At 43.2% G+C, this 19,652-nt stretch overlaps 1 protein-coding gene across 3 annotated transcripts in view; it reads left to right on the top strand.

Moving 5' to 3' along the window:
- Positions 1-19,652, top strand: part of ADCY9 (adenylate cyclase 9) — a 191,649-nt gene that overhangs the window by 150,273 nt on the left and 21,724 nt on the right. For all 3 annotated transcript variants that reach the window (XR_013831460.1, XM_079943673.1, XM_079943672.1), the window contains 4 exons: positions 1,453-1,661; positions 4,917-5,076; positions 11,462-11,610; positions 16,408-16,449. Coding sequence is in view for 2 of the 3 variants with exons in the window: in XM_079943673.1 (XP_079799799.1) it covers positions 1,453-1,661; positions 4,917-5,076; positions 11,462-11,610; positions 16,408-16,449 (560 nt within the window). In the remaining variant the exon portion in view is untranslated. The remainder of the gene's footprint in view (positions 1-1,452; positions 1,662-4,916; positions 5,077-11,461; positions 11,611-16,407; positions 16,450-19,652) is intronic.

Here is a 19,652-nt window from a genome sequence, read left to right as displayed (position 1 = left end):
ACACTCACAGGGAAGCAGTAACCCGGCAGAAATGAGAATCCAGACACAGGGGCCCCATAATGGCCGCAGAGCACACCGACCCCAGGTCGAGGGCCCAGAAGGAGCCCGTGTTAGTGGGAGGACTAGCAATTAACTGAATTAAGGAACGTTCCAGAGAGGGGCCAGCACCTGCAAACCTAACCTTGGAGATAAGACAGAGCCTGGGTGCATCCAGGGAGCTGTGGGCGCTTCTGTCTGGCAGACAGGGTGGAAGGGGCAGGTGGGCAGGGGCCCGATGACAGCTTCCCACACTGTGGACGTTATGCTAAAGGCCAGGGGAGCCATTGAAGGATCCGGAACAGGAGTTGGCACTATCAGACTGTGTTGTATAAAGGTCACGTGGCTGAGTTGTAGGTAATGGGAGTAAATGAGCCCGGAGGCCTGGGGTGCAGGTGGGACGCTATCCCTGAACCACAGGGCCAGCTGGCGAGGATGGGAGCGATGCAGGAACGGTGGGAGGCTCCAAGCCGCCCCCACATTAGGCCCCCGCTGCACTTTGTGATTTCCCATCTAAGCATCCCCAGCACCCATAAGGTGCAGGGTCCCATTTTATCCCTCTTTCCAGTTAAGGAAATGGAGGCACAGGGACAGTAGGTGACATGATCAAGATGCCACAGCCCCTGGCCGGGCTCCTCCTTGGCTGTGTGACCGCTAGTGGCCACCTCACCTCAGCCTCCCAGCCTGTGCCCTGAGATTGGGAGCATTTCCTCCTTGAGGGCTGTGTGAGCATCGATTGAGGTCGTGCCCCCAAAGGGTCCACATGGTGCCTGGAACAAGTCTCTCTCAGACTCTTTGGCGTTGTCGTCATTTTTTCCCTCCTTCCCATGATTTCCTGACATGATGTGCATGTTGCTTTGATACACTGATGACACCACCCATCTCAGACTCCTGTCTGTCCCACCATTAGGCCATGAGCCCCCAAGGGGGTTGTTTCATGCCTGCCCTCGAGCCCTGCACAGCGTCCAGGCCCAGAGCAGGCTCTTGCTGTCACTGTTGCTATTGACCTCCTACTTCTGTATGAAGCCAGCTTTCACACACCCTGAGCCTGGGACCCAGCGTTCAGTGGAAGCTTCTAGCATGTGGCTTTCCTGTTACTGTCTCTACAGACGCAGAGTCACTGACTTTGCCTGTCGATAGCTCGCCTTTCAGGCTCAGGGCGTCACATGCCTGTGAGAACTTAATTGGTTTGTAATCAGTTGCTGTGTGACCTTGGACAAGTTTCTTCACTTCTCTGTGCCTCAGTTTCTTCACTGTTAGGTGGGGTAGGAGACGGCCTGCCTGAAGCACTACTCACTCTGTACCTGGTCCGCAGGAGGCAAGTGCTCAGCAAGCATCTGCTGTTTTTTCCGCCTGGATTATACTTCTCCAGGAGGATACATCCAGCAGCATCTGTTCACACTCCCCCCCAAACAGGTTATAAAGAATTCTCCCGTGAAGACTTTTGCCAGTGCCACCTTCAGCTCCCTCCTGGATGTGTTTCTGTCGACAACAGTGTTTCTGATTCTCTCCATTACCTGCTTCCTGAAGTATGGGGCCGCCTCCATGCCACCCCCGCCGGCCGCCCTGGTGGTCTTCGGAGCAGCCCTGCTTCTGGAGATCCTGTCCCTCGTGGTCTCTGTCAGGTAAAGGCCCACCTGCAGCACTGCCCAGCTGTTAGCCTTTAGCTCCCTCTGCTGGTGGAACAGCCAGCTGTCTCCATAACCCATTTCGGGGATGGTCCTCTTTTCTTCCCTCCCCCAGCCTGCTTCACTGGCTCCTCCCTCACCAACACGGGCCCTCAGCACAGGTGGGCACTCACCTTACCAGTGGGTCACTGTCCTCTGCAGCCCTAATGCCACCAACTAGTCTGCTGATCTCCCAAATCAGATACTTAAAGAGAGAAAGTGGGAAGATAGGGAATAAAAGAAAGCAAGGCAGAGAAAGAAGAGGTAGGTGTACAGGGTACAGCTGGTAAGGGGCTGCCAGCACATCAGCAGGTGCCTCTCCTGAATGTAAGGGTGAAACCATAAACCTCTAGAGGAAAGCACAGGCCCAAGTCTTCATGAGCTCGGATCAGGCAACGCTTTCTTAGATACGACATGGAAAGCACAAGCAACCAAAGAAAAAATAGTTAAGATGGACTTCATCAAAATTTTAAACTTTCATGTTTCAAAGAACACCATCATCACTTTTCACCCCAAAGTGAAAGAGAACCTACAGGATGGAAGAGAGTATTTGCAAATCATATCTGTGACAGGGGTCTAATATCTAGAATGTTAGCTCAATAATAAAAAGACAGTCAACCCATTTAAAAATGGACAGAGTGTCCGAAGAGACAGCAGAGTCCCTCTGGGAGGCTGGGCCCTCAGGGCTAGCCCAGTTTCAGGCCCCACCCCACTCAGGAAGCTCACAATGTTTCTACTGTTACAAACAGGGCCTCCACTCACGCTGGGTCCTTGCACCAGGCCCACCCCCTTCCTCCAGCCCTGTCCTCTCAGCAGGACAGCCCCACACTGGGGATCGGAGAGAAATGCGGTAAAGGGCCCTGACCTTGAGTTTCTACTCCTCCCCAACATCCCAGGACAGGAAACCACAGCTTTGGGTCTGGCCCTGAGACTCCCAAACTCAAGATCCCTCCCTTCGAAATGGATGAGCTGGACACCTGCCCCCTCCCTTCCACACTCCCCCCTTCCCCCCCAACTCCCCACTGAGGCCCGTTCAGCCCTTTGCCAAGGGCTTTCTCTGGCTGCCAGGGGCTCTTCCCTTCCCTCCTCCTCCTCCCAGTGGAGGGAACTCTAAGGCACATCCTCACCATCTCCCCAGATTCGCCACCAGCGTGGAGCTGCATTGCCCACAGCAGGTGACTCCTCCCCAGCACAGCCCTCCCCTGGGCCTGCCTCCCTCCATGTCTCCACAAGCTGCCTGGGACCCACTTCCAAATGAACTGCGCCCTCTGTGGGCCTGCCCTGGGCCTGGGGACACCCGAAGGGACCAAAACAAGGCATCCTCTGGCCCCTAGTCTTTTTTCTTCTTAAAACAAGCTTTATTGTGATATAACTCACAAACAATAAGTTCACTCATAAGTGTACAATTCACAGATTTTTAATAAACTTACAGAATTGTGCAAACATCACCACCATATGATTTTAGAACATTTCTGTCACCCCAAAGAAAAGCCAGTACCTACTTCCAATCACTCCCCTCCCTGCCCCGAGTTTCTGTCCGATGCGGGGCTCACAACTGGTTAAGGCTCTTGATCCCTCTGAGGCAAGCGTTTTCTCCATACCTTTTCTAAAGAACCCTTTACATGATTGTTCCCTGTTCTTCGGACCCAATTTGAAAAAATCTGGGCTAAGCCAGGTTAAGGACTGCAGAGGACTGTGGGCCATGAGGATGCCAGGCCTGGTTGTGCCCGGCGCACCCACATCTCCGCGGGACCACTTTGCTCCTGCCTGAGCCTCTGGTGTGATGTTGGTGCCCAGGAGAGGGCGGGGCCTGGGGGATTTCCTCTGGCCCCACTGAGGGTGGATATGGGACCCTAGGTCAATAAGGACCTACACTGGTAACTGAAGGTGTGGACGCCTGGGTGGATGCGAGAGGCCCTTGACAGGCTTTTTACCTTTGAAGGCAAGGGAAGTGGGCCTGCCCCACCTGCACCCTCACCGAGGTGTCTTTAGAGGGGACTGTGTGCGTGGTTCTCCCTCCCGAGGCGGACCCCCAGTGTCCTCTCCTCCACCTCCCGCTGCTGTTGACCCAGGGATTCTTCCTGCAGAGAAGCAGTTCTCGGCCCCACACACTCAGCTCCCCATTCTCCATGAAAAACGTTTTATGATGCCACATCCCTACCCTGAAGTATAGCCCACGTATACACACAATTTCAGAAGCAATCAATGAAATGCCATCACTCCAATGTGAAAGAGAAATGGCAAGAAAGCCATTTAAAATAATATACGTGTAGCGCTTCACCTCGAATATGCCAGGGCATCACCACCTGGGCAGCCACGCCAAAGTCGTCAGCTGTTTGCCCTTGTGCACTGATAATATGACAGCTCCCAGTGCGGACTGTTATGAGTGTGCGGGTTTGGTGGTATGAGCCCCAGGAGCCTGTGATGTGGTTTCTGAGATGCTGACGACTCTTGGTGGTGTCCCAAATAAAACTACGGGTAATGTTGTTTGGTTTACCCAGTAGCTGCACTCCTGGAAAATTCAGTGTATGTTACTGCCATACAGAAACCACTTTCTGTTTGTAAACAAAACGCAGTTAGGCTGTAGGCTGAAGTCATCGTCAGCAGGGGGTGTGTAGCAGTCATGTGGGGCTTAGGGCAGAGCCTCGCTGTACATCACAGGACATCACCCATCCCCCGCTCCTGCCTGTTGGTGCCAGTAGCACCTGCAACCATTGAGGCACCAAAAAAGCCCACAAAATTCCGAACACCACTGATTCACTTTGTTATAAAGCAGAAACTAACACACCATTGTAAAGCAATTATACCCCAATAAAGATGTTAAAAAAAAAGAAAAAAAAAAATTCCGAACACCTCCTGAACCACCCACTTGAGACCTCCCTAGAAGCAGGCAGTAACAGGTGACAGGTGACCTTTTTCAGGACCTGTTAGTATTTGCCTGCCTGGTTCTTACATGCTCCATTTAGACTCACAGAGGCCTATGCTTGTCTTTTACAAGCACGTCTTATCCGAATGCAGCAAGTAACCTTAAAATACGGTATGGTGAGCTGAGTGAGTCCAGTTTACTTGCCATTGATCAAAAATAAAGGAGGCGGGGGTTCTGCCCGCCGCCCACACCAGCGGCCACAGCATAGGCCAGGGTTGGGAGTGGCCCTGGCTTTGGGTCCCCCACCCACAGATACCCCGTTTCTCCTTTCTCCCCCCCGCTCCCAGGATGGTGTTCTTCCTGGAGGATGTGATGGCTTGTACCAAGCGCCTGCTGGAGTGGATAGCCGGCTGGCTCCCGCGCCATTTCATCGGGGCCATCCTGGTGTCCCTCCCCGCCCTCGCAGTCTATTCACATGTCACCTCCGAATTTGAGACAAACATACACGTAAGTAAAGTCTTGGTGATTTTGTGTCGGTGCTCTTATGGACTCCCTGATCACTTTTTAAAAATATAAGCCTGATGGCTTGGGACAGCAATTTAAATATAGGCCCTTAAAGAGGCTCAAACTCTTTGTCAGTCCTTTGAACTTGTCTTTTTAAAAGACTTGCCTGGGACAGAGGAGCGGGCAGGGAGGTCAGCCCAGGGGCTGCTCTGGGGTGATTCCCTGGTGGACCTGTGTCCTCTCCAACCCCTCTTGGTGTCCTCAAGTCCCAAATCGTTTTTTTTTTAATTTTTAAAATTAATTTTATTTATTTAATTTTGGCTGTGTTGGTTCTTTGTTGCTGCACGTGGGCTTTCTGTAGTTGTGGCGAGCGGGGGCTACTCTTCGTTGCACTGCGCGGGCTTCTCAATGTGGTGGCTTCTCTTTTTTTTTTCGAATTTCATTTTTTTATACAGCAGGTTCTTATTAGTTATCTATTTTATACATATTAGTGTATACATGTCAATCCCAATCTCCCAATTCATCCCACCACCACCCCCACCACCGCTTTCCCCACTTGGTGTCCATACATTTGTTCTCTACATCTCTGCCTCTATTTATGCTGTGCAAACTGGTTCATCTGTACCATTTTTCTAGATTCCACATATATGCGTTGATATACGATATTTGTTTTTCTCTTTCTGACTTACTTCACTCTGTATGACAGTCTCTAGGTCCATCCACATCTCTGCGAATGACCCAGTTTCGTTCCTTTTTATGGCTAATATTCCATTGTATATAAGTACCACATCTTCTTTATCCATTCATCTGTCAATGGGCATTTAGGTTGCTTCCATGACCTGGCTATTGTAAATAGTGCTGCAATGAATATTGGGGTGCATGTGTCTTTTTGAATTATGGTTTTCTCTAGGTGTATGGCCAGTAGTGGGATTGCTGGGTCATATGGTAATTCTATTTTTAGTTTTTTAAGGAACCTCCATACTGTTCTCCATAGTAGCTGTATCAGTTTGCATTCCCACCAACAGTGCAAGAGAGTTCCCTTTACTCCACACCCTCTCCAGCATTTGTTGTTTGTAGATTTTTTGATGATGCCCATTCTAACTGGTGTGAGGTGATACCTCATTGTAGTTTTGATTTGCATTTCTCTAATAATTAGTGATGTTGAGCAGCTTTTCATGTGCCTCTTGGCCATCTGTATGTCTCATTTGGAGAAATGTCTATTTAGGTCTTCTATTAGGTCTTCATTTTTTGATTGGGTTGTTCGTTTTTTTAATATTGAGCTGCATGAGCTGTTTATGTATTTTGGAGATTAATCCTTTCTCCATTGATTGTTTGCAAATATTTTCTCTCATTCTGAGGGTTGTCTTTTTGTCTTGTTTATAGTTTCCTTTGCGATGCAAAAGCTTTTAAGTTTCATTGGGTCCCATTTGTTTATTTTTATTTCCATTACTCTAGGAGATGGGTCAGAAAAAAGCTTGCTGTGATTTATGTCAAAGAGTGTACTTCCTATGTTCTCCTCTAAGAGTTTTATAGTGTCTGGCCTTACATTTAGGTCTTTAATCCATTTTGAGTTTATTTTTGTTTATGGTGTTAGGGAGTGTTCTAGTTTCATTCTTTTACAAGTAGCTGTCCAGTTTTCCCAGCACCACTTATTGAAGAGACTGTGTTTTCTCTATTGTATATCCTTGCCTCCTTTGTCATGGATTAGTTGATCATAGGTATGTGGGTTTATCTCTGGGCTTTCTATCCTGTTTCACTGATCTATATATTTCTGTTTTTGTGCCAGTACCATATTGTCTTGATTACCATAGCTTTGTAGTATAGTCTGAAGTCAGGAAGCCTGATTCCTCCAGCTCCGTTTTTTCCCTCAAGATTGCTTTGGCTATTTGGGGTCTTTTGTGTCTCCATACAAACTTTAAGATTTTCTTTGTTCTAGTTCTGTAAAAAATGCCATTGGTAATTTGATAGGGATTGTGCTGAATCTGTAGATTGCCTTGGGTAGTATAGTCATTTTCACAATATTGATTCTTCCAATCCAAGAACATGGTATATCTCTCCATTTGTATCATCTTTGACTTCTTTCATCAGTGTCTTATAGTTTTCTGACTACAGGTCTTTTACCTCCTTAGGTAGGTTTATTCCTAGGTATTTTATTCTTTTTGTTTCAATGGTGAATGGGATTGTTTCCTTAATTTCTTTTTCTGATCTTTCGTTGTTAGTGTATAGGAATGCAAGAGATTTATGTGCATTAATTTTGTATCCTACAACTTTACCAAATTCATTGATTAGCTCTAGTAGTTTTCTGGTGGCATCTTTAGGATTCTCTATGTATAGTATGTCATCTGCAAACAGTGACAGTTTTACTTCTTCTTTTCCAATTTGTATTCCTTTTATTTCTTTTTCTTCTCTGATTGCCGAGGCTAGGATTTCCAAAACTATGTTGAATAATGGTGGCGAGCGTGGACCCTCTTGCCTTGTTCCTGATCTTAGAGGAAATGCTTTCAGTTTTGCACCATTGAGAATGATGTTTGCTGTGGGTTTGTCGTATATGGCCTTTATTATGTTGAGGTAGGTTCCCTCTGTGCCCACCTTCTGGAGAGTTTTTATCATGAATCGGTGTTGAATTTTGTCAAAAGCTTTTTCTGCATCTGTTGAGGTGACCACATAGTTTTTCTTCTTCAGTTTGTTAATATGGTGTATCACGTTGATTGATATGCGTATATTGAAGAATCCTTATATTCCTGGGGTAAATCCCACTTGATCATGGTGTATGATCCTTTTAATATATTGTTGGATTCTGTTTGCTAGTATTTTGTTGAGGATTTTTGAATCTATATTCATCAGTGATAATGGTCTATGATTTTCTTTTATTATAGTATCTTTGTCTGGTTTTGGTATCTGGGTGATGGTGGTCTCATAGAATGAGTTTGGGAGTGTTCCTTCCTCTGCAATTTTTTGGAAGAGTTTGAGAAGGATGGGTGTTAGCTCTTCTCTAAATGTTTGATAGAATTCACCTGTGAAGGCATCTGGTCCTGGACTTTTGTTTGTTGGAAGATTTTTAATTGCAGTTTCAATTTCATTACTTGTGATTGGTCTGTTCCTATTTTCTGTTTCTTCCTGGTTCAGGCTTGGAAGGTTATACCTTTCTAAGAATTTGTCCATTTCTTCCAGGTTGTCCATTTTATTGGCGTAGAGTTACTTGTAGTAGTCTCTTATGATGCTTTGTATTTCTGCAGTGTCTGTTGTAACTTCTCCTTCATTTCTAATTTTATTGATTTGAGTCCTCTCCCTCTTTTTCCTGATGAGTCTGGCTAAAGGTTTATCAATTTTTTTTATCTTCTCAAAGAATCAGCTTTTAGTTTTATTGATCTTTGCTACTGTTTTCTTTGTTTCTGTTTCATTTATTTCTGCTCTGATCTTTATGATTTCTTTCCTTCTACTAACTTTGGGTTTTGTTTGTTCTTCTTTCTGTAGTTCCTTTAGGTGTAAGGTTAGATTGTTTATTTGAGGTTTTTCTTCTTTCTTGAGGTAGGACTGTATTGCTATAAACTTCCCTCTTAGAACTGCTTTTGCTGCATTCCGTAGGTTTTGGGTCATCGTGTTTTCGTTGTTATTTGTCTCTAGGTATTTTTTGATTTCCTCTTTGATTTCTTCAGAAATCTCTTGGTTATTTAGTAACGTATTGTTTAGTCTCCATGTGTTTGTATTTTTTTACATTTTTTTCCCTGTAATTTATTTCTAATCTCATAGTGTTGTAGTTGGAAAAGATGCTTGATATGATTTCAATTTTCTTAAATTTACTGAGGCTTGATTTGTGACCCAAGATGTGATCTATCCTGGAGAATGTTCCGTGTGCACTTGAGAAGAAAGTGTAATCTGCTGTTTTTGGATGGAATGTCCTATAAATATCAATTAAATCTATCTGGTCTATTGTGTCATTTAAAGCTTGTGTTTCCTTATTAATTTTCTGTCTGGATGATCTGTCCATTGGTGTAAGTGAGGTGTTAAAGTACCCACTATTATTGTGTTACTGTTGATTTCCTCTTTTATAGCTGTTAGCATTTGCCTTATGTATTGAGGTGCTCCTCTGTTGGGTGCATAAATATTTACAATTGTTATATCTTCTTCTTGGATTGATCCCTTGATCATTATGTAGTGTCCTTCCTTGTCTCTTGTAACATTCTTTATTTTAAAGTCTATTTTATCTGATATGAGTATTGCTACTCCAGCTTTCTTTTGATTTCCACTTGCATGGAATATCTTTTTCCATCCCCTCACTTTCAGTCTGCATGTGTCCCTAGGTCTGAAGTGGGTCTCTAGTAGACAGCATATATATGAATCTTGTTTTTGTATCCATTCAGTGAGCCTGTGTCTTTTGGTTGGAACATTTAATCCATATTCACATTTAAGGTAATTATCAATGTGTATGTTCCTATTACTATTTTCTTAATTGTTTTGGGTTTGTTTTTGTAGGTCCTTTTCTTCTCTTGTGTTTCCCCTTTAGAGAAGTTCCTTTAGCATTTGTTGTAGAGCTGGTTTGGTGGTGCTGAATTATCTTAGCTTTTGCTTGTCTGTAAAGCTTTTGATTTCTCCAGCGAATCTGAATGAGATCCTTGCTGGGTAGAGTAATCTTGGTTGTAGGTTCTTCCCTTTCATCGCTTTAAGTATATCATGCCACTCCCTTCTGGCTTGTAGAGTTTCTGCTGAGAAATCAGCTGTTAACCTAATGGAGTTCCCTTGTATGTTATTTGTCATTTTTCCCTTGTTGATTTTAATAATTTTTCTTTGTTTTTAATTTTTGTCAATTTGCTTACTATGTGTCTCAGTGTGTTTCTCCTTGAGTTTTTCCTGCCTGGGATTCTGCGCTTCCTGGACTTGGTTGGCTATTTCCTTTCCCATGTTAGGGAAGTTTTCGACTATAATCTCTTCAAATATTTTCTCTGGTCCTTTCTCTCTCTCTTCTCCTTCTGGGACCCCTATAATGCGAATGTTGGTGTGTTTAATGTTGTCCCAGAGATCTCTTAGGCTGTCTTCATTTCTTTTCATCCTTTTTTCTTTATTCTGTTCCGCAACAGTGAATTCCGCCATTCTGTCTTCCAGGTCACTTATCCGTTCTTCTGCCTCAGTTATTCTGCTATTGATTCCTTCTAGTGTATTTTTTCATTTCAGTTATTGTATTGTTCATCTGTTTGTTTGTTCTTTAATTCTTCTAGGTCTTTGTTAAACATTTCTTGCATCTTCTCAATCTTTGCCTCCACTCCTTTTCTGAGGTCCTGGATCATCCTCACTATCATTATTCTGAATTCTTTTTCTGGAAGGTTGCCTATCTCCACTTCATTTAATTGTTTTTCTGAGGTTTTATCTTGTTCCTTCTGGTACATAGTCCTCTGCCTTTTCATTTTGTCTGTCTTTCTGTGAATGTGGTTTTTGTTCAATAGGCTGTGGGATTGTAGTTCTTCTTGTTTCTGCTCAGTGGCTTCTCTTGTTCTCTTGTTGAGCATGGGCTCTAGGCACTCAGGCTTCAGTAGTTGTGGCACACGTGCTCTGTATTGTGGCTTGCGGGCTGTAGAGCGCAGGCTCAGTAGTTGTGGCACATGGGCTTTGTTGCTCTGCAGCATGTGGGATCTTCCTGGACCAGTGCTTGAACCCGTGTCCCCTGCATTGGCAGGCGGATTCTTAACCACTGCGCCACCAGGGAAGTCCCCCAAATCAGTTATTTTCTTACACGTTTTACAAAGAAGCATCTGACCCATGTTTCCAGATGATACAAGGTAATATTCTATTATACATCAACTATACTTTATATATTTTTTTAAAAGTTTAAAAAAAAAAGATAATGTTAGTCTGAAGAACTGGCACAAACAATTGACTGGCACCTGGATCAGCTGCTGTTGATCAGGGAAGGAGCATCCAAGTTAAACCCCATAAAGAGTGAATTCATCCTGCTGTGGAAGATTACATTTTTGGTGCCAGCGAGTATAGCATGAAGTACTGGGTGGGCTGGCTGCATTTGATACTTAAAACCAAATCACATTTCCCCTGACACACAGCAGGGTGCCTGGAGGACAGGCTTTGGGAGGTAACTGGTTACATGGTGGAAGTTCTCAACCAGGGCAGTCTACCTTTCCTCTCCTCCAATGTGACGTGTGCAATTTGCACACATCAGGAGAGGAATTTTAGTGCCAGTGAGACTTGTAACCGAAAGCTCTGGTAATTAATCTAATGATTTATGATCTGTCCCTGAAACCACCAGATATTTTGTTAAACAGAAGGACAGGTAAGTGAGCGTGTCGTTTGCTCTCGGGGTGCCCAGTTGGAGGGAAGGCAGGTGAGCCCGTGTGGCAAGGAGGGGGCCTGGGGTCCTCACCGAGCCTGCCCCTCATTGCAGTCCACCGTGTTCACGGGCTCGGCTGTCCTGATCACCGTGGTGCACTACTGTAACTTCTGCCAGCTCAGCTCCTGGATGAGGTCCTCCTTGGCCACAGTCGTCGGGGCCGGGCCCCTGCTGCTGCTCTACGTCTCCCTCTGCCCAGACAGGTACGTGCACTGTGCCCTCCACAGAAGGACCACCTTTCTTCTTCTCCTTCTCACTTTTTCTTTTTGTTTTAATTGAAATATAATTGACATAGAACATATTAGTTTCAGGTGCACTATGTAATGATTTAATATTTGTGTATATTGTGAAATAATCACCACAGTAAGTCTAGTTAACATCTATCACCACACAAATATTTTTTTCTCGTGATGAGAACTTTTAAGAGTTACTCTTGGGGGAATTCCCTGCCGGTCCAGTGGTTAGGACTCGGAGCTTTCACTGCCAAGGGTGCGGGTTCGATCCCTGGTCAGGAAACTAAGATCCCACAAGCCATGCTGCATGGCCAAAAAACAAAACAAAACATGTTACTTTCTCAGCAACTTTCAAATATACAGTACAGTATCATTAACTGTGGTCCCCATGCTGTGCATTACTTCCCCAAGACTTGTTTATTTTATAACTGGAAATTTGTACCTTTTGACCACCTTCACCCATTTCACTCACCTCCCACCCCTGCCTCTGGCAACCACCAGTCTGTTCTCTGTATCTATGAGTTCATGGGGGTTTTTGTTTGTCTTAAGATTCTACATATAACTGAGATCATACGGTATTTGTCTTTCTCTGTCTGACTTATTTCACTTAACATAATGCTTTTAAGGTCTGTCTATGTTGTCACAAATGGCAGGATTTTCCTTCTTTTTTATGGCTGAGTAATACTGCATTGTATATATACCACATCTTCTTTATCCATTCATCCATTGATGGACACTTAGGTTGCTTCCCCTCTTGACTATTGTAAATAGTACTATAATGAACATGGGGTTGCAGATGTCTTTTCAAGTTACTGTTTTTGTTCCCTTCAGATATATTCCTAATAGTGGAACTGCTAGGTCATATGATAGTTCTGTTTTTAATTTGGAGGGAGCCTACATACTGTTTTCCATAGTGGCTGTACCAATTTACATTCCCACCAATAGTGCACGAGGCTTCTCTTCACATCTTCAACAACGCTTGCTATTTCTTGTCTTTTTTATAATACCTGTTCTAATGGGTGTGAGGTGATGTTTTACTGTGGTTTTGGTTTGCATTTCCCTGATGATTAGGGATGTTGAACAGCTTTTCATGTACCCATTGGCTATCTCTGTCTACTTTGGAAAAATGTCTATTTAGATCCTCTGTCCATTTTTTAACCAGATTGTTGGATTTTGCTGTTGAGTTGTGTCTGTCCCTTGCACTTTCTCGTCAGGACTAATGCACTCCACCCGAACAGACATTTCCTGTCACAACATGAAAGAGCTTTCAGCATACATAAAGTCAACAACTTGATGAAATGCCCAAAGAGTAATACACAAACGAAAGAAAAAGAAAATAACTTTAATAACATTATATGTATTGAATATTTGCCTGCAGACATCCTGGGGTGACCATCCCCAGCAGACATCATGCAGCAGTCACACGCTTGAACTCGCAGTTGTCCCTCGGTATCTGCAGGGGATTGGTTCCCAGACCACCCCTTGGATACCAAAATTCAAGAATGCTCAAGTTCCTTCTATAAATGGCATAATATGAATATTTTCATATAATCTACTAATGCCCTCCTGTATACTTTAAATCATCTCAAGATTACTTATAATACCTAATACAATGTAAGTGCTATGTAAATAGTTGTCAGCATGTGGCAAGTTTAAGTTTTGCTTTTTTTGAACTTTCTGGGATTTTGTTTTTCCCTAATATTTTCAGTCTGAGGTTGGTTGAATCCGCAGATGCACAACCTATGGACGCAGAGGGTCGACTGTACTTATGATGAAGAAGTTTGAATTTAAGAAAGTAGGACCAGAAGCCGTTTCATACAAGACTATCAAGAAAATGAAGTGATAGAGGTATAGGTGACACAAAAATGAAAAGAGGAAGCTGGTCCTAACCTTTTGTAGTAGGGCCAGTGTGCCGAGACAGGTTACAGAGTGTTGAAGTGGAGGAAATGAAGAAGTGTGATGGTCTTGCGAGTGACCTGGCCTTATTCATAAATATCATGTCATAACAGTTCTCCATGTTGTAACAGGAAACGTTAGGGTAATGACGAATCACTGGAAATATATCATTTATCTTGAAATCCTTCCACATATTGAAGAGTGGATTCCATCCCTGGTACTCAGATGGCCTTCAAAGCCCTCTCACGGGGACTTCCTTGGCGGTCCAGTGGTAAAGACTTCGCCTTCCAATGCAGCGGGTGCGGGTTCGATCCCTGGTCGGGGAGCTAAGATCCCACATGCCTCGCAGCCAAAAAAACCAACATAAAACAGAAGCAGTATTGTAACAAATTCAATAAAGACTTTAAAAATGGTCCACAACAACAACAACAAAATCTTTAAAAAAAAAAAAGCCCTCTCACAGATGGTGTGGGGAAGAGAAACAGGAGCTTTGTGAAGACCCCTGGGGGCAGGATGTGTTCTTACTGCTGTGCTACAAAGAATTTAAAAATTAAAATATAGAGGATGGCAGTGATAGGTGCTATATTTGAAACATCCTTTGTTAATGAAATCCAGTAAGACCCCTACCTTTCATGTGTTCTACAAATTAAATCACATTTGGTTCTTAGCGTTAAAATGAGTCTGAGGGCTTCCCTGGTGGCGCAGTTGTTGGGAGTCTGCCTGCCGATTCAGGGGACGCGGGTTCGTGCCCCGGTCCGGGAGGATCCCGCGTGCTGCGGAGCGACTGGGCCCGGGAGCCATGGCCGCTGGGCCTGCGCGTCCGGAGCCTGTGCTCCGCAACGGGAGAGGCCACAGCAGTGGGAAGCCCGCATACCGCAAAAAAAAAAAAAAAAAATGAGTCTGAAATTACCTGTTGCACATTTGCAACTGGTTTTGTGGCTTTTAACCTTTTCAACTAAATATGTAGTTGGAAATACGATGATACCTTGGATAGCAGAGTGCACACGGTGAGTAATTTATTCAGAAATTTCAGGGGAATGTCTCAAAGCCATTAAGCTTCTGTTTCTGTAACAGACTTCTCCTAAATGTTGGACTTTTTGTGTAACTGCTTGTGTTTTATGTTAGCACATATTAAAGAATCATTTATTTAAAATTACAGTGGGTTTAGGTTAGGATACTTCAAAATTACATGGGACATTTCCCTATTGTGCTTTGCAGGGCATCTAACATTCCTGGCTCCCCAAACAATCAGAGGGACCCCCAGTGTTTCCAAAATGCCCCCTAGGAATGGTATTACTGTTGCCAAGAACCATTGCTCAAAAGTAGAAAGTGGTCCAAGTTGTCTCAATATCAGACAAAATTGCCATAGTGCATTTTGGGTATTACCAAAGCAGTGGTCAGTAATGGACAGGGTGAGTATCCTTCCTCAGTTTACTTAATGAAATAATAACCACATGAAAGATATTCAAGTTCTCTGCAAATTAAGATCAAAAAGGAAGTAGAAATGTCATTCAGCATTTGAAAGGAAACTTTAATGAATAGTTAAATTACTTTAAGCAAAACAAAGTGTCATTTTTCCTTTCTGAAGGTGCGGCCTTTTGGAATTATGGTCATTATAAAGCTCTTTCCCAAGAGCATGAAATTCAACAGTCTGACTTTTAACCTTTTAGATCCAACACAAATACTCCATCAGCCATTCACAGTGTCATTTAGTCACTGGTGCGGGCCTTTTCCACTTGGATCTAGAGAGCCGTAGCGATAGGAAACCCATCCATCGCCTTTTCACCTAGAAATCAAATAGCAGGTCTTGAGGTAGGGCTGGCGGTTGAATCTCTGCTGGACCCAGTACACCCGCATTCACGCAGAATCTTTTCAGCCTGTCCACCCTGTCGCTGCTGAGCCGAGCCCAGCGTAGGGAACATGTGGGGAGGACAAAACATAAACTCAACTCCTGTGAAGCTGGCGGGGGGGACTCTTCCAGCTTTGGGGAGACACAGACACGTGGGTTACAGCAGTGTCACAGTCACGTCTGGACAGGGTAAGAAGAGGACAGTTTGTGTGTAGCTCTTGTTTTTCTTTCCTTTTCTGTGAAGTCATTTAATACCTCCTGTAATCAAAAAAGCCACTCTGAGCCCTCACTGGCCTTTGTTGCCCAGGAGAGCTGCTCACAGGTGCTCTGCAACGTCCCCTTTTCAGGGAGCAAGGCTGGGGGACCTGAAGGACGAAGCATCAGGGCACTTGCCCCGGGTGGAGAGGTTTGGGTGATTTGTGTGGCTGAGTGGACGCTGGGTAACATGACCCCAGAGGAAGCTGTGCAGCATGTGGAGAGAATGGGGCTGGGTGTCTTGGGTACCTTCCCAAGCACCAAGAGAGAGGTCTTTAGTTAGGTGTGGTTTTGATGCCTTAAAATTGGGGTTTGATTGCTTTGGGCATCACCAATAGCAAAGTCCGGCTTCTCCAGTAAGTAATCTGCCAACGCCTCCGGCGGGGCCTTTTGACATTGATCCTTTGTCAGTAGACTTCGCTGTTTGAACGTGACTGAAGTTTCTAGCCTGTAGGACACGACACCATAGATAAGTCCTTAACAGCAAAATGAAGTCCTTAGAGATTCTTCCTTGATTTCGCTTTTTAGTGGTTGTGCCTACTTTCCACAGCTGATATAAAGGCTTTTACATTGTTGTCTTTACCATTTTGTCATTCTTCATTAACACACAGCATCAAATTATAATAGAAATTTACTATCCTTAACTTTCTACCTTGATCTCCACCTTAAAAATAGGAAAGTTGTTTTTATTTAAACTCTTCTCAGATTGCTTTGTATAATGCCCTTTTTGCTTTTTATAATAATAGTTTTCTGCATTTTAATTTCAGTTCCGTAGTAATTTCACACCTGGATGCAGTACAGAATTTCAGGTAAGCTTTTAACATTGTGCCTATATCTGAATAAATGGGTGTAACTGTATTATTACTGCTGGTTATTTCTAAGTTTCCTGAAAAACAGTTGTATCTTGAATTAAAGAAACAACATATGCATTCTTACAAGAGTAAGTGGAAGATATCTATTTGTTAAAATATCAGTTCATACTTATAATATCTTTGGGAAAATGAATAATTGTTAAGACATAGGCAGGGGACTTCCTGGTGGTCCAGCGGTTAAGACGCCATGCTTCCAATGCAGGGGGCCCAGGTTCAATCCCTGGTCAGATCCCGCAACTGAAGATCCTGTACATGGCAACAAAGATCCCGAGTACTGCAACTAATACTCCGCACAGCCTAATTAATTAATTTTTTTCAAAAAAGACATAGGCAGGTTTCTCCCACTCTCTGAAAGTATAGCGTTCCTGTGAAAACTTTCCTAAGCCAAAAAGTGAAGAAGCAGTTCCGTTAGGACACAGCTTGCTAACGGAGGCACAGAGTAAGTTGAGGTAAAGCACAGATGCTTACAGACACAGTTCAGAGCTGTGGTGGCTGATGCTGCGATGCTCAGTGTGGTTCCAGGGAAGGAGCTTGGCGGGGCCGCTCCTGCCTCTCAGGATGGCGCTGCCTCTGTAACACTCACTGCGAAACAAATGCTGAACGTTAGTTTTGCTTTTTGCCTTTTTTTCTAAAGGCAAAAATCCCCTTCAGATTTCTTTCATTAGCAAAAACAGGTACTAATGTAGGTCTTTCATCAAAGCAAAGCGGTGAAAAGCGAACTTTCAAAAAGCGAGGGTTTCCTGTGTTAGATTTGGTTTAATTTTATATAAGACATTAGAATGTTACAAAGGAGATCTCACAAATCAAAGAAAATTTATTCCCTAAAATATTTTGAAATAACCGACTAGAAATTTGAAACAAATAAATGTTGGGCCCTTGCTTTACTATAAACATCAAAATTAATTCTAAATAAATTGAAGTCAAAAATTTTTAAATTACATAAAACTATATAAACATCTAGAAAAAATAAAATTAAGCAGTTCTCAAGCTTCTAAGACAGAGATAACTTTCCAATCTTACAAATAATAAATAGAACCACACGCACAAAAAAATAAGACTGACCGAGGGGATGATAAAAGCAGACTGAAAAAAATATTTGTGAGACTGTTATGTAAAGAGCTAATTAAGACCTGTGTAGATAAAAGACCAAAAAAATCACAAAAGAGGAAATGTAGTAGAAGATAAATAGGCTACTACACAAGCCATTGCACTATTAAATAACTACAGAATTCCTTCTGATCTTCAAATCATACCTTCAAAATGTTACCATGTGAATACCCAGTGTAGGCCAGGGTGTGGCACATATATGAATTGATGGTGTTTAATATAGGTTTGTTTAATCTACACAGTAACCTGATATATTAGGTAACTTTGTCCCCATTTTCCAGATAAGAAAGCTGAAGCTCAGAGAAGGAACCTGCCTATGGACACTGGCAGTGTTCAGACCCTGGCCTCCCTCACTACCAGGCCATGCTTTTTCTGCCATGCCTCATTACTTTTCAGAATGGTACAATAGTTTTGGAAAGTAATTTGGCAATCTATAAAACATAGTCATAAAAATGTCCATCACCTTTAAACTAATAATTCTGTTTTTGCTTATCTGCTGAGGAAATAATTCAGCATTTGGTAAAGGCTGCATGCCCCAAAATATTGAACATCTGATTGATAATATTGAAAGTTCATCAGCAACTTCAGTTGTCAGTAAAAAAGAAATTAATTAAATTATGATACATATACCCAAATATTACAACTGTTAAAATGCAGCAATGTGGAAAGCATTTATGGTTTTCATTTTTCATTTATTATGTGAAATTACATAGGTCTTATAGCTACAGCTAGGTATTTCATTGTATATAAAAAAAAGTAAGATATGTAATACTTACGATCTAATGATGAGTGATGATTTTTTCTCTGTTTCTACAATTAAAAAATTAAATACCTGTGGACATTTAGATGTTGGGAAGGAGAATTAAAGTGACAATGGAACAAAAACAGAATACAGATGTTTCTGTGTATGATGGACAATTATAAGATTTAGTAGCAAAACACCTAATATCTTTTTTTAAGTTAACTTTCTTTTGACGTATAACACATACACAGAAAAGCCTCCAGATCATGAAGACAGCTCAGTGAATTTTCACTAGTGAACACACCCATTTAACTGCCACCCAGACCAAGAAATAGAACATTACCCAGAAGCCCCCCTTATGCCTCCTCTTGGTGCATCCCGCCCCCATCCTAGGCGTAGATTTTAAATGGCATGGAAATATACCAAAATTTTAATGCATCCCACGTTGAGCTGGCTAGGACGAGTGGTCTTTGTTTTCCGTTTTTCTCTATTTTGTAATCCCTCTTTTCCGTGATAATGAACTATACTGTTTTTTACTCTGACTTCCATTTGTCCATCTATTAAGTTATCTCTTGCATTTAGTCACAAAATTCCTCCTTTTGGGACTGCCCTTTACTATTTGAATTTAGGAGTAGAACCATCGCCTTCCTTGTTCCTTCTGCAGTAGGATAAGAAGTACAGGTTGTAGAGTGGAAATAATTCTCTCACCCGCTGGTTACAGATCTTCTGTTGCAAGGCAGCCCCTTGGGCACAACATGTCAGCCTGTGCATTAGGACCCTTCCTTTTAAGCAAAGGTAAAAGCAAGCAGTGCAGTTGTTTCCCTTTCCCTGTCACACCTGCCCACGTTTCGTATTCTTCTGCTCCACCCAGAGGGCACTGGCCTGTGCCCATCCCAGGCTCAGGCCACACTGCCGGCTTTAGCTACAGCACAATTGAGGAAACCGAGACAACGCCACCCAGTTCTACCACCGGGTTCTACAATGCCTGGTTCTAGGATGACCTTAAGCCTTGGTGACGTCTCCTAATAAAGAGGCTGTTCCTCAGTGTTATCGCTTTGGAGAAACCGGAGGAAAGGTCAACTCCTAAGCCAAGGAGATGGGCTCATGTAGAGAAGACTCACTCCCTCCAGATTCTCTCCCTACTCTGAGCCAACAAGAGGGCTTGAGGGGCTGGACATAGATCTGTTTTAGTATCTAAAATAGTTATTTTGTTTAGTACTTTAGATTCATAGTAAGTACTGCCATTTGTTTAAATGACAGTTGGCAAAATAAATGAGTGAAGTGTGGTGCA

This window comes from Stenella coeruleoalba (genome assembly GCF_951394435.1).
Source record: "Stenella coeruleoalba genome assembly, chromosome: 15".
Classification (NCBI taxonomy): Eukaryota; Metazoa; Chordata; class Mammalia; order Artiodactyla; family Delphinidae; genus Stenella; species Stenella coeruleoalba.
This window is presented reverse-complemented; position numbering and strand designations above follow the sequence as displayed.